The 12,798-nt window shown below is 41.6% G+C and overlaps 1 protein-coding gene across 1 annotated transcript; it reads left to right on the top strand.

Moving 5' to 3' along the window:
* The first annotated feature begins 7,996 nt into the window (after nucleotides 1-7,996).
* Nucleotides 7,997-12,468, top strand: LOC306903992 (chymotrypsin-like protease CTRL-1). The gene is made up of 7 exons (XM_079473581.1): nucleotides 7,997-8,115; nucleotides 9,266-9,396; nucleotides 10,605-10,625; nucleotides 10,741-10,909; nucleotides 10,988-11,256; nucleotides 11,341-11,480; nucleotides 11,588-12,468. The coding sequence occupies exons 2-7, from the start codon at nucleotides 9,336-9,338 to the stop codon at nucleotides 11,870-11,872; spliced, it is 945 nt and encodes a 314-aa protein (XP_079329707.1). The 5' UTR covers nucleotides 7,997-8,115; nucleotides 9,266-9,335; the 3' UTR covers nucleotides 11,873-12,468.
* Nucleotides 12,469-12,798: the final 330 nt, after the last annotated feature.

Consider the following 12,798-nt stretch of genomic DNA (forward strand, 5'->3'; position numbering starts at 1 on the left):
CTGTGAACAGCGCACAGTTTACATGTATGATCATCATTATAAAATGTCATTCTGCATGTAAAATGTATATTATAAATAAAAAAGTAGGTCTATATTCAATAATGGTGTTTATAAAACATTTTTATTTAGGTTTAATTGCAATTTTGACAGCTGATTTGTAAATGCTTTGATTTTGTAAAGTTTAAAGGCCCATTCTCTGAAATCTTTTAACACATTTATTTAAAAAAATGTTTCAACTTAAAACACATTTCAAACAATTAAAAAATTATTCCGCAGAATTCTGCAGATTAAGAAAAAATTCTGCACAGAATTAATAAAAAAATTCTGCAGATTCCGTCTGGCCCTGGTCATAAATCATGCCTTCATCCGTTTTAAATCCTTTCAGATCACAGAGTTCACGCCACCTTTGAAATGCTTTGCCAATATACATTTAGTCATTTAGCAGACGCTTTTATCCAAAGCGACTTACAAAGAATTCGGGGAGCAATAAGCGATATGTCATACAAAGAGCAATAGTACATTAGGTGCTAATACAAAGTTACTAGTTTCAACAAAAGCTAGACCACTACCTGTTGAGAGAAGAGGGTTAGTGTACGTTTTTTGGAAGATGAGGCGTGCTGCTGCGTTTTGAACCAGCTGAAGTGGTTTGATAGCCTTTGCAGGAAGACCAGCAAGGAGAGCATTGCAGTAGTCCAACCTTGAGTTTACCAGGGATTGGACAATGAGTTGGGCCGCATGCTCAGTGAGGTAGGGTCTTACCTTTCGAATGTTAAATAAGGGATATCAGCATGATTGCGTTGTCTTTGCAATGTGATCATTGAAGGACAGCTGTTTATCAAATATGACTCCGAGGTTCCTGGCTGATTCGGAGGGAGTGAATATTAATTCTTGTATTAGCACGAGTCCAATCACATTCACTTTTTCTTTGTTAACTGTCATCAGTCCGTACTTTCATGTTTTTCACAACTGATGAATCCCCAGATGTCAACGCTGCTTGCCGTTTTAAAGTAAAAGTACGAAACGCAGCCATAAATAATACTAAAAGTTGTAAAAATGTAGCGTGGTTATTCTGGCATAGGCTATAACCCTCTCCCTGCCTTCCTGGACTCCAATGCCAAATAGTCTAAATGGAAGTTGAAAATCAGCATAGGCCAGTATTGGGGCACTGAGGAGGGCCTGTTTAAGTGACTCAAAGGCAACCCGGCACTCGGGGGTCCATTGGATGGCTGTAGAGGGGCGATGGGCACTTCCCTGCAGGAGCTGGTTGAAGGGGGCAGCTACCTTTGAGAAAGCAGGGATTTCTGTTTCACTGTTGCTGGTATAGCTCAATCGCAGAAGAATGCAGTTTTCTCTGGGTCTGTTCCTACCCCCTGGCCGCTGACCACATGTCCCAGATAGGTCACCTTTTTCTGGAACAGATGGCATTTACGAGGTTGCAGCTTTAGGCCATGCTTCTGGAGACAACAAAAAAGTGGGCCGCAAACACGTGAGACCACTTTCGCAGGAGGGCTGCCAGTTGGGCTTGCTGGCCCCTGGTCAGGTCTTAACCGCACAACGCAAGGGCTGGATGATCTTCAGTCTGTATCTGTTCTACGTGCATAACATCAACTTCAACCAACTGGGCTTCGATGTTTCGTAGCACGAGTCTGGAAAGTTCCCTTGGGTCTATCTGGGTCACCGAAGCCAGAGGGCGCCATTGTGGCAACTCTAAGGGGAATGTATTATGATTGCAGACACGGAGGGGAACCTTCCCACCTTGCACCCAGCTCAGCGATCTGGCAACACACCACTCCTGCCCATGGTGATCCAAATCTTCGACTAAGACAGCGCAGTTAGGCTGGTTGGTAGCTTTGGGACATGGGCCCAGAAAATCATCTCACTTCCAGGGGGTAACATTACAGGTGGTTGTCGCTCATCAAGACCAGATGATTCCTCCCAGCTATCCAAATTGGCAGAGTGCATCAAAGATTGGATGACTTGTAATTTCGTTCTTTTAAATTTGAATAAAACAGAAATACCAAAGACACGTAAACCTAATATTTCGGATTATAACCTGCAAGTTGAAGGATGTACTGTTACTCCAACAAATACAGTCAGAGATCTAGGCGTTATATTATATTCCTGTCATCTCGAAATCACATCTCAAATGTCACAAAAACAGCCTTTTTCCAACTAAGAAATGTTGCCAAATTACATAATATTTTAGGTGTTGCTAAAATGAAGCTTATCCATTTCATGCATTTGTGACCTCAAGACTTGACTACTGTAATGCCCTACTTGGTGGTTGTCCTGTATCATCAATAAACAAACTACAGTTAGTTCAGAACGCAGCTGCCAGAGTTCTAACCAGGTCCAGAAAATACCATCACATAACCCCAATTTTATCAACCCTTCACTGGCTACACATTAAGTATCGTATTGACTTTAAAGTTCTTTTAATCACTTATAAAGCCTTAAAGGGTTTAGCCACTACCTACCTAACAAAGCTTCTATCACACTACAAGCCATCACACTCTCTAAGATCTCAAAACTCAGCACTTTAGATAACACCTAGAATAACTAAACCCACCAAAGGGGGTCGAGCTTACTCATACATAGCACCTAAACTCTGGAATAGCCTTCCTTATACTATTCATGGAATCAGACACACTCGCCCAATTTAAATCTAGATTAAAGACACATCTCTTCAGCCAAGCATTCACTTAATGCAAAATATGCTAAATAAACCACTGGGAGACTGCTGACATTAGATATTATTTACTAGAATAATTTAACTTGTTATATAAACACCGTATACTGTGTTTTACCTTTTTTTGTGTTTTTCGGTTTCTTATTTTTGTAAAATAGTGAAAAGCACTATATATATAAAATGTAATTTAATTGAATCAATTGGAATGATGCTGTTGATGCTTGGAAAGGCAGAGCCGTGCGGTGAAGAGATATCGAATATGAGGCGCTTTTTGCCAGATAACTTACGCGTCGCTACGCCGATGGGGCTAATGCGGTAAATCGGGGAGCGTCGAAGGGGCCGATAATGAATTTAGCGTCAATCTCCTTTTTAATAAGGAGATCTTCTGACTCTGGTTTGGTGAGCGCAGACAGGAGGTTGGGGCATATTAAGCTGCGTGATGGAAGACAGATAATGCTGGGCCTGCTGCACTGGCTTGCCCGCGGGCGGGAATAATGAGAACCATGAGCCGTGCCCGGCTTGTCAATGGTCTTTTGCGGAGCAGACTTCGGTGAGGCTATATCCACCAGGGAAGAGGCATAGAGGCAGAAAAGCTCGCCTTGGTCATCCGCCTGTGGAATTGGACGTCCTCGTTGGACTACGCCAGTCGTAGGCCCAGGACAGTCCATTTCTGGATGGCGAGATCGTGTTGTGAGTAGAGGTCTAAGAAGAAGCCGGAGAAGGAGGTGGACATCTCTTTGGGTCAGGTGATGAAGTGCCACCTCTGGATTTAGCCTTTGCAGGTGTAGAACGGCGGAGCTGGGGATCGAAGCCAGGGAATCGATTGATGATTGAGCTGGACTGATGAGACGCGCTCTGGGGCGACGAAGATGGTGGCGCGGGCCCTGGGTCGGACGATGTCCACGATGGTGGTCCAGGAGAGGCACCTCTGGCTCAACCTTGCCCAGATGCGGGACGCCGAGAAGGTCCGCTTTCTCGATGCTCCGATCTCGCAGGGTGGACTGTTTGGTGAGCAATTCACCCCAGCCATTCCATCGCTGCCGGGTCGGACTGGGATGGTTCCTGCCCCATCCCAACATCTGATGGGCCCCTTCGGGGGCCTGGTGCCCACATGTTCACAAGAGCTTTTGGGTGCAGTTCGGTCAGGCGCAGGTGGACCTGTTTGCATCCCTGGACACCACCCATTGCCCGCTTTGGTACTCCCTGACCGAGGGCCCCCTCGGCACGGATGCTTTGGCGCACAGCTGGCCGCGGGACAAGCGGAAGTACGCCTTCCCCCCAGTGAGCCTTATTGCACAGGTCCTGTGCAAGGTCAGGGAAGAGGAGCATCAAGTCTGAGTAGTTGCGCCTTCTGGCCCAACCGGACTTGGTTCTCTGAGCTAATGCTCTTGACGACAACTCCCCCCTGGCCGATTCCTCTGACTTTGCAGGGGAAGGGCACGTTGTGGCATCCGAGACCAGACCTCTGGGACCTCCATGTCTGGCTTCTGGATGGGACCCCTGCGGTGGTAGAGACCATTACACAGGCATGGGCCCCGGCCACGAGGCGGCTTTACGCCTTTAAGTGGCGCCTCTTCTCGTGGAGAAGACCCACGGAAATGCTCGATCGGGTACGTGCTGTCCTTCCTTCAGGAGAGGCTGGAAAGGAAACTCTCCCCGTCCACACTGAAAGTGTTTGTAGCCGCAATTGCCGCTCATCACGAACCAGTTGCTGGCAAGCCCCTGGGGCAGCATGACCTGATCATTAGCTTCCTGAGGGGCGCGAGAAGGCTGAATCCGGCCCGTCCGCGCTCCGTTCCCTTTTGGGACCTCAATGTGGTCCTGGCGGGCCTTCAAAGGAGGCCGCTCTTCCTCCCCTCTCAATGAAGACGCTCGCTTCAAGCATTTTCCGTATCCCCGGATTGCCTTAAATTTGGGCGCGGTAACTCTCACGTGATCCTGAGACCCCGGCCTGGCTACGTGCCCAAAGTTCCCACCACTCCCTTTCGGGACCAGGTGGTGAACTTGCAGGCACTCCCCACCTGGGGAGGAAGACCCAACCCTGTCTGTGTTGTTTCCGGTACGCGCGTTGTGCCTCTACCTAAACCGCACGCAGAGCTTCAGAGCTCTGAGCAGCTCTTTATCTGTTTCGGAGGTCAGCATAGGAGGCTGTCTCCAAACAGAGGTTGGCGCACTGGATCGTGGAAGCCGTTACGACGGCATACCGATCACAGGACTGCCCGTGCCCACTGGCAGTGAGGGCACACTCCACTCGGGGTGTGGCCTCCTCATGGGCACTGGCTCAGGGCGCCTCTCTGGCAGATATTTGTAGAGCTGAGGGTTGGGCTACGCCTTTGCGAGGTTCTATAACCTCCGTGTAGAACCGGTGTCAGCCCGAGTCTTGCATGTTGCCAGCACGTGAGACCGGCGGCCGGTAGGGTGTACGCCTGTGAAAGCGCCTTCCCCCCTTTCCGGACGGGTCAGTGCGTTAATTCAGCCTCACTTCTTTCCCCTCGGGCGAAGAACAGGCATTCCATCCATCACTAAGCACTCCATGGCGATGGACTGTGCGGAGCAGCCCTGCCTCCTATGGTCGGGTATCAGCTGAGTTATCACATAGCTCTAACCAGACCTAGTGCCCCACACGTAGTAACCCCCCAACAGGGTGGTTCCGTCTGATGTTTTCCTCATGAGATGGTCCCCCTCGTGGTGACCCATGACCTCATCCAGGTGGACATCCACCTAGCGGTACCTTAGTCCGCGCTTACCTCCCATGAGTTCTCCCCTGCGGGAGAGGCCAGGTTGGTGTCTCCACTATATGAAGTGGTCTCCGTAGCGCATATCCCCCTTCAGGGAACAGCGCTTCCCCAGTGGCCCTACGGTACTGGACAGTTTCTCGACATTAGAGATACAAGGCCTCCGTCTGTGGTGGCCGAGGGCAGGTGCCTCTCATCTTTGCCAAAACCACTGGATGGTTACAATTTCACGCTAGCGCTCGCGTCTGACACGCCTAGGCCAGCCACCGTCGCTTCGCTAGAGATTGTGACGCGGCATAGTGCTGTGGCGTTTTCCATAGGAACTCCATCTGTCGGTTCGACACAACGTCGTATGTAACCTCCGTTCCCTGATGGAGGGAACGAGACGTTGTGTCCCCCATGGCACAACACTTGCCGCCCTCTGCAGCAGTCACAAGATGCTCTCAGGCTCCTCAGCACAAAAGGCGAATGAATGCAGCACGCCGTCTCCCTTTTATACCCGGATATCCGGGGGCGGAGTCCGGCATGCAAATTTCATTCGCCAATTTCATTGGCCTTTTCAAAATAGTCAGAAGATGATAGGTTCTCAAGTCAAACCCCATCTGTCGGTTCGACACAACGTCTCGTTCCCTCCATCAGGGAACAGAGGTTACATACGTAACCGAGACGATTTCCTATTTAGAAGCGAGCTCGCTAGGGCTGATTGTGTGTGTGTGCGGTGATTGCTGATTATAGACCAGCCGGCTGATTATATGCTCCGGCTCCACCCGAACTTTGTTAATTAAACATCATGAAGAGAGAAAATTGTTTCATAAAGTTATTTTATTGTGCACAAAACGGTTCATAAAACAAATGCTGACATAAAATTACAAGTTACACCACCACTTTAACCATGTTTACATATATTGACAAGGAAATATACTAAAGTTAGCCTATTGAAAATGACATAGTTTAACAAACTTTTGGCTTCATAATGAAAGAAAAGAGCAAATGTTGTTTTCTCTTTGGAATGTAATAATATAAGTAAATGCATTAAAACTGTAATTTGGATCCATTTTCATTTGATAAATTAACAATCAAGTAGCGCTTCTGCAGGTTTCCTGCGACTCCTCTCTGACAAGAACATACTTGAATTTTGAATATGAATATTGATGTAGGCCCACAATATGCTAGTCTCCATGAAAATAAAATTGGACTTCAGGGTATCAGAGGAAGAACCCTGTGCAGTTTCTGGTTGGGGAGACTTAAAGCAGAGAGAAATGGAAAACGGAGAAAATAATTACATTTAGCAGATGCTGTACGTTGCGGCACACATTAGGGGAATATAGAAGTGGTGTTCTACCGTATTTGAATGTTATAACAAAATGTTCACCATCATTTCAAATATACGGTAGAACGCAGCTAAACAGATTTCTGTAAAATATGAAGCTAACACAGGTGTACAGCAAATACTACTACTATAAATGTGTCACTCTCTGTTTGTTAAAGTTCTTCATGATTCACAGAACCAGATATTTTAAACAAGTTTTAAGTTTTTGTATTTTGTTTTGTATTTCAGCAACACAGTATAAGTCAGTGCATGTGCACAGGACAAACAACAGCGCCTCCTGCTGGACGTAAATATTTACTTCATACAGTGTGATGGTTAATAACCACAAGGTTTAGTGTGAGCAGGGAACATTCTTATATTAACAAAGAAATGTATATGAAATTCAAAAATGCAGGGACTTTCACGAATAAATAATAGCCTACATAAAAGAACGAAAACTACAAAAACAAAGTTTAACTAACAAATAAAAAGCAATATTAGTACATATTTAAAGAGTATGTTCTTTTCCTGTCACAAACCTAATTCGTTTTCTATGAAAGCCATCATCTACCACTAACACATACACACATTCTAGTAATACACACATATAATCCCACATGAAAACACTGCCCGATGCTTTAGTATTTATTAGAGGAAACTGTTATAGCAATGAGTACACTTTGTTAACATACACTACAGTATTCTGCACAGTTTTAGTATTAGCTATGAAAACTGCAGTAGGCATATTAACTGTATCATTAGTATTTACTGAAGTATAACAAAGTATTTTTTCATGTAGACTCATAAATCAAATGTTATAAAAAGCTGAAATGTATTTGTGTGTGTTCACATCTGATTATCCTTAGATAGAAACTTAACTTTGGTTTTATTATTGTAAATATTTAGAAGTAACCATTTTGTTGTGCCAGACAGGTTGCCATTTGTATAACTATAGTTTTACAACAAAAATCATGGTTAAAACATGGTAAGAATAATAAGGCAATGGTAAATGTGTGGTTACGATACAAACTACGGTTACTATAGGCTACCATTGGCTAGAGGAAAAATACAGAAGCACGTAGACCTTTTGAAGACAAAGTACTGTAAGTCGGGTGTATTCAAATTTAGTGTAAAGGGTTTGGGCAGACAGTATGTGTTTGTAGTAATGCAGAGATTGCCTCTGAACAACGCCCCATATTTTCCATATGGAAAGAAAAATGGAAATGCAAGGGTCATAGGGGCAGAAATGCATCTGCTTCATTTAGTTTTTTTACATTGTTACATAAGGTCAATATGGACCAGGAGTGGATATCAGTCTGCATCAGTTCAGCAGTTGTGAGCATCGAGCGAGACAGATCAGCAGGAGTCAACATATAGCACAGGTGAGTTAATGCATCTGCAACTAGTAGGGACAGCTCATAAAGCAAAATCAAGATGTAAAGCAAAAGATCATTGCCTCTTAGTAAATCTGAATTATTATTACTAGCTTTGAATTAGCACCTATTGTACTATTGCTCTTTTATGAGACAAAATGGATAAATGCGTCTGCTTAATGTCTAGATGTAAATTATTACATAGTGTCACATTGATCACAGTCTGCATTGATAATAATTGTGATATTAAAATGTAAAAAATGATTTGCTGCTTTAACACTTCAAGGCCTTTAACTAACATGGCAGTTCACTTTTTATGTGTCATTTAAACTTTATTGTTTATTAAAATAAGTTATTTCAGTGTATTAAGAGTCCATGATTATCGATATTAAATTATTCTACATGATATCAAAAATAATTCTGTTCTTATTAAAGAATTTGCGCAATTTACAAACTCGGCCTCCCTGCATTTTCAAAAAAACTCTATTCACTAAAGAAAATTCAATAAAAATGAATTTAACAAACAAATGACTATTAAAAAACTTGTCAATAGACATCTTGATAATACTGTGGAGACAGCACTATTTACAATTAAAATGTATTTTTGTTAAAAAAAAGTTTTTCTTTTTGATAAATAGACTGGAAAGTTTTTTTCCTAATCATATCATAAACTAGGACATAAAGTCCAATTTAAAAACACCTTTAATAACTGTTTTAGAATAACATGCATAAAAGTGATCTTAAATGTATAAATAGCCGTGTTCATAGACGTTTTGTTTGTTTTGATGTACTGTAGTTTTTTTAAGATCTTCTAATGAACAATCTCCAATTTACAATGATTTGTGCTTTTAATTTTAGGAAAAATAATTAAAAAATCCTACCGTAAAAACCTGTTACTTGTTTAACTGTAAATAAGCTTAACATATACAGTTCAGAGACATTTTGTAGATTTAAAACAAGACATTACATTAGGTTTGGCTTCAGTTGAAAATATTTTTTGTTTTGGAAGGTAATCATTTAGTAAAACAGTTATTTTACAGATTAAATATATATATATAATTTATTAAAATGACAATATGCATGAGAATTTACATGTTTTGAGCCACATTGTATTGCTTTACACACTTGTTACAAAAATTACAAATATATATTTTTACAGGACCGCACCCTTGAGGTATTTACATAACAAGCAAATTGAAAAGAACGCAACAAACGGAGCAGACCAGAGGATGAGGTTTAACACCACCGTGTGTGTGTGTGTTGCTGGAGCCATACTCATTCATATAACAGGTAAGATCTGAAAACATGGTTTTCTCATCAGCTTATGTGTAAATGCTTTTTGATCTACAGTACAATGAATTATGAACATTTAAGATTTATTGTACTATTCCTACTGTGGCCTTTCATCAGTATAGAAAACTAAAGTTCACCCTAAAATATACATTCTGCCATCATTTATTCATCATCATAACATTTAAAACCTGCACATGACTCTTTCTAGGGTTAAAACAAATGAAAATTTTTCGAGAAATGTTCTCAATGGTTTTATTCCCATACAATGGAAGTCAATATACCAATGTAAAGGATATTTAACAAAAAAATTGAAAACGTTGGCTCTTTTACAGTTTATAACTTTAGCATTGTCTAAACATAATCAGAATCTTTAACTTCACCAGTGGAACGATTTGATGCACATAATGTGTACAATACATAAGCTTACATATAGACTGCTCGTCCAAACAAAGTAAGTAAATATGCAAAGACCCTCCCGTTGCATTTTGGAGGTCTTGGTTCAGGAACGTCACGTGCCCAAAGGATGAGGTCAGCTGACTACCTGAATATACTGAATGACCAGGTTATTACATCAATGGGTTTTTTTCTTCCCTGATGGCACGGGCATATTCCAGGATGACAATGCCAGGATTCATCGGGCTCATATTGTGAAAAGTGTTTCAGGGAGCACGAGACACCACAGAGGCCAGTCCTGAACCCCATTGAGGATCTTTGGGAAGAGCTGGAGGAGACTTGGCGCAGCGGTCCGACTCTACCATCATCAATAAAAGATCTTGGCAAAAAAAATAACTTTAATTTGTGACATTGCAGAAGCTTATCGAAACGATGCCACAGCGAATGTTTGACGTAATCAAAGTAAAAGGCGGTCCAACGAAATATTAGAGTGTGTGTCTTTTTCTCGGGACAGGTAGTGTATATAAATATAGGGCCAATGAATAGTTTGTTTCCAAAAAGTCAAGAAAAAATTAAATCATGTTTTTATTGTTATAGTTAGACTTACTTTTTGAGTTATTATGGCTTAAATCACTGCAAACTAACTAGAGTTTGATTGATATTGATGGGAATGCTCAATAAATAAACATGATTTTTGAATTCTTTCTTAAACAGAGTTATCCCTTATTTTGGAAATTAACTCTTTGCATGTATATATATATATTTGAATAGAACTCTGCTATATTGATAATGTCCTTTTGGTGTTTTCACAGGCTCTCTCTGTCAGTCAGATGGTAAGTCATAGCTCTTGTAAACACCATAAAACTTACAGTATATTCTACACAGAATGTTTTGCTGGGTTTGTGAGGCATTTCAATTTTCACTTTCTCTTATCTCTTATCTCTTCAGTGTGTGGCAAAGCCTCACTCAACACAAGACCTTCGGGACGGGGACAAGCGACCGCAGGGTCTTGGCCTTGGCAAGTTAGCTTTAGAAAATTATCCAACACCAACCATTACTGCGGTGGAAGTCTCATTGCTAAAAGATGGGTTTTGACTTCAGCTTACTGCCTCCAAGGGTACGATGTTTAAATCTTAAACACAAAGACGTAAAAGTAAACGAATACAGAGGAATTCAACCTTTTCTTAATTTACAGCGTTAATACCGAATTCATGGTGGCATACTTGGGACGTCAAAACCAAACAGGACAAAACCCAAATGAGATCAACAGAAAAGTGAGTCAAGTGTACATACATCCTAGGTACAACAGTTTTACAAAAGACAACGACATCGCTCTAGTGCAGCTCTCCTCTGCTGTGAATTTCACGGATTATATCAGACCCGTCTGTCTGGCCGGGACCAACAGCTCAATCGCAGCAGGTACTAAGAGTTGGGTCACAGGATGGGGAACACTCGTCGACGGATGTGAGCGAAATCTTTACATACTTTCTCCGTTTTCAAGTTTCTAAAGCTCAGAAACTAATGTTTCCTCTGCTCTACGTGTTACAGCCGACAAATCTGTAAACTTGCAGCAGGTGCCAGCACCCATTGTGAATGACAGTGTTTGCCATAACTCCTGTTCTAAAGTGATCACGGACAACATGATATGTGCTGGAGAGTTACTGTGGACAGAGGCAGACGCTTGTCAGGTACAATGTCGGGCTTTTTTCAGTTATTCAGATGACTTTCATAACTCTAAAATACTTTTCTACAGATTTGCTATGAAAGTGTAAATGTTATATGTTTGTGTGTGCAGGGTGATTCTGGAGGGCCCCTGGTTAGTAAGATGGGCACCCAGTGGATCCAGTCTGGAATTGTGAGTTTTGGTCGAGGCTGTGGGGAGATGTGGTGTCCTGGCGTGTACTCAAGAGTGTCTAAATATCACTCCTGGATCCGATCTTACACAACCGGTGACCAGCCTGGATTTATTGATTTCATCTCAGTTTCTGGCTTCAACAGAAACACATTCAACTGCTTCTTGCTTTCTCTGCCCATCTCATTTTCCATCATTCCTCTTATTTGCCCCTTTATTAACTATTAAAGAGACATTACATTTCCATCCTAATTCCACGTCATATTTGTTAAGTTTCATAAATTATTTGTAAATGCAGATTTTAATGAACTCAAAGTTGACTTCAAGTGTATTCAAACAATTTATATTTTTTAGTTTTATGAATGTGTTTAAATTATAAGAGGATAGAGTAATAAAAGTCAGTAAGTATATAGATTCAGAATGCTTTAGTGTATAAACAAGCATTCTTTTTAGACTTTTTAATTCACGTCTCATCTAGGTTGTTGAAAACGTTTGTGCTGTAGCCTATAGTTTCAAGCATGCCGTCTTAACAAAATAAATATAACACAAACAATGGATACATAAATGGGGATTTTTCATTTCTTATACATCATTTAAATTTTTCATACATTTATTTATTAACCTTTACTAATTTTTATACATTGATTAGTTATACTGTATATTCATGTATTTTCTCTTTTATTATCATGTTTGTTTTCCATGTTGTTGAATCTTCGGGGTTTTATTGTCTTTACTACTAACATCATGAGACAATGTCTAATAACATTCTGCAAATCGGTTTTCTATCACAATTACTCAATAAACTCCGCTCACTTTAATCTATCATCACTTTGTCATTGTTGTCAATGTTTAACTCTACTTTTTGACCGACGTCAAGTGGATGAAGGAAGTTTATTTTGACAGACCCTCAACCCCTCCATTTTGTGATAGCAAACGCAGGGTATAGTGACGATGGACAGAAACGTTTTTGTAATTGAGATCAAAGAGATGGTTTCGAGAAGTTATACTGATATAAAACGGCACAACACATTTCTAGTGATCAAGGGCTAAGGGTGTTCGGTCCAAAATCGTGTGTTTTTGGTGTATTGATTGCCATTGGTGTTACCACAGTTTTGATACAAATATCAAGGTTAAACTACGGTTATAGCGAACCC

This window comes from Barbatula barbatula (assembly GCF_947034865.1).
Source record: "Barbatula barbatula genome assembly, chromosome: 14".
Taxonomy (NCBI): domain Eukaryota; kingdom Metazoa; phylum Chordata; class Actinopteri; order Cypriniformes; family Nemacheilidae; genus Barbatula; species Barbatula barbatula.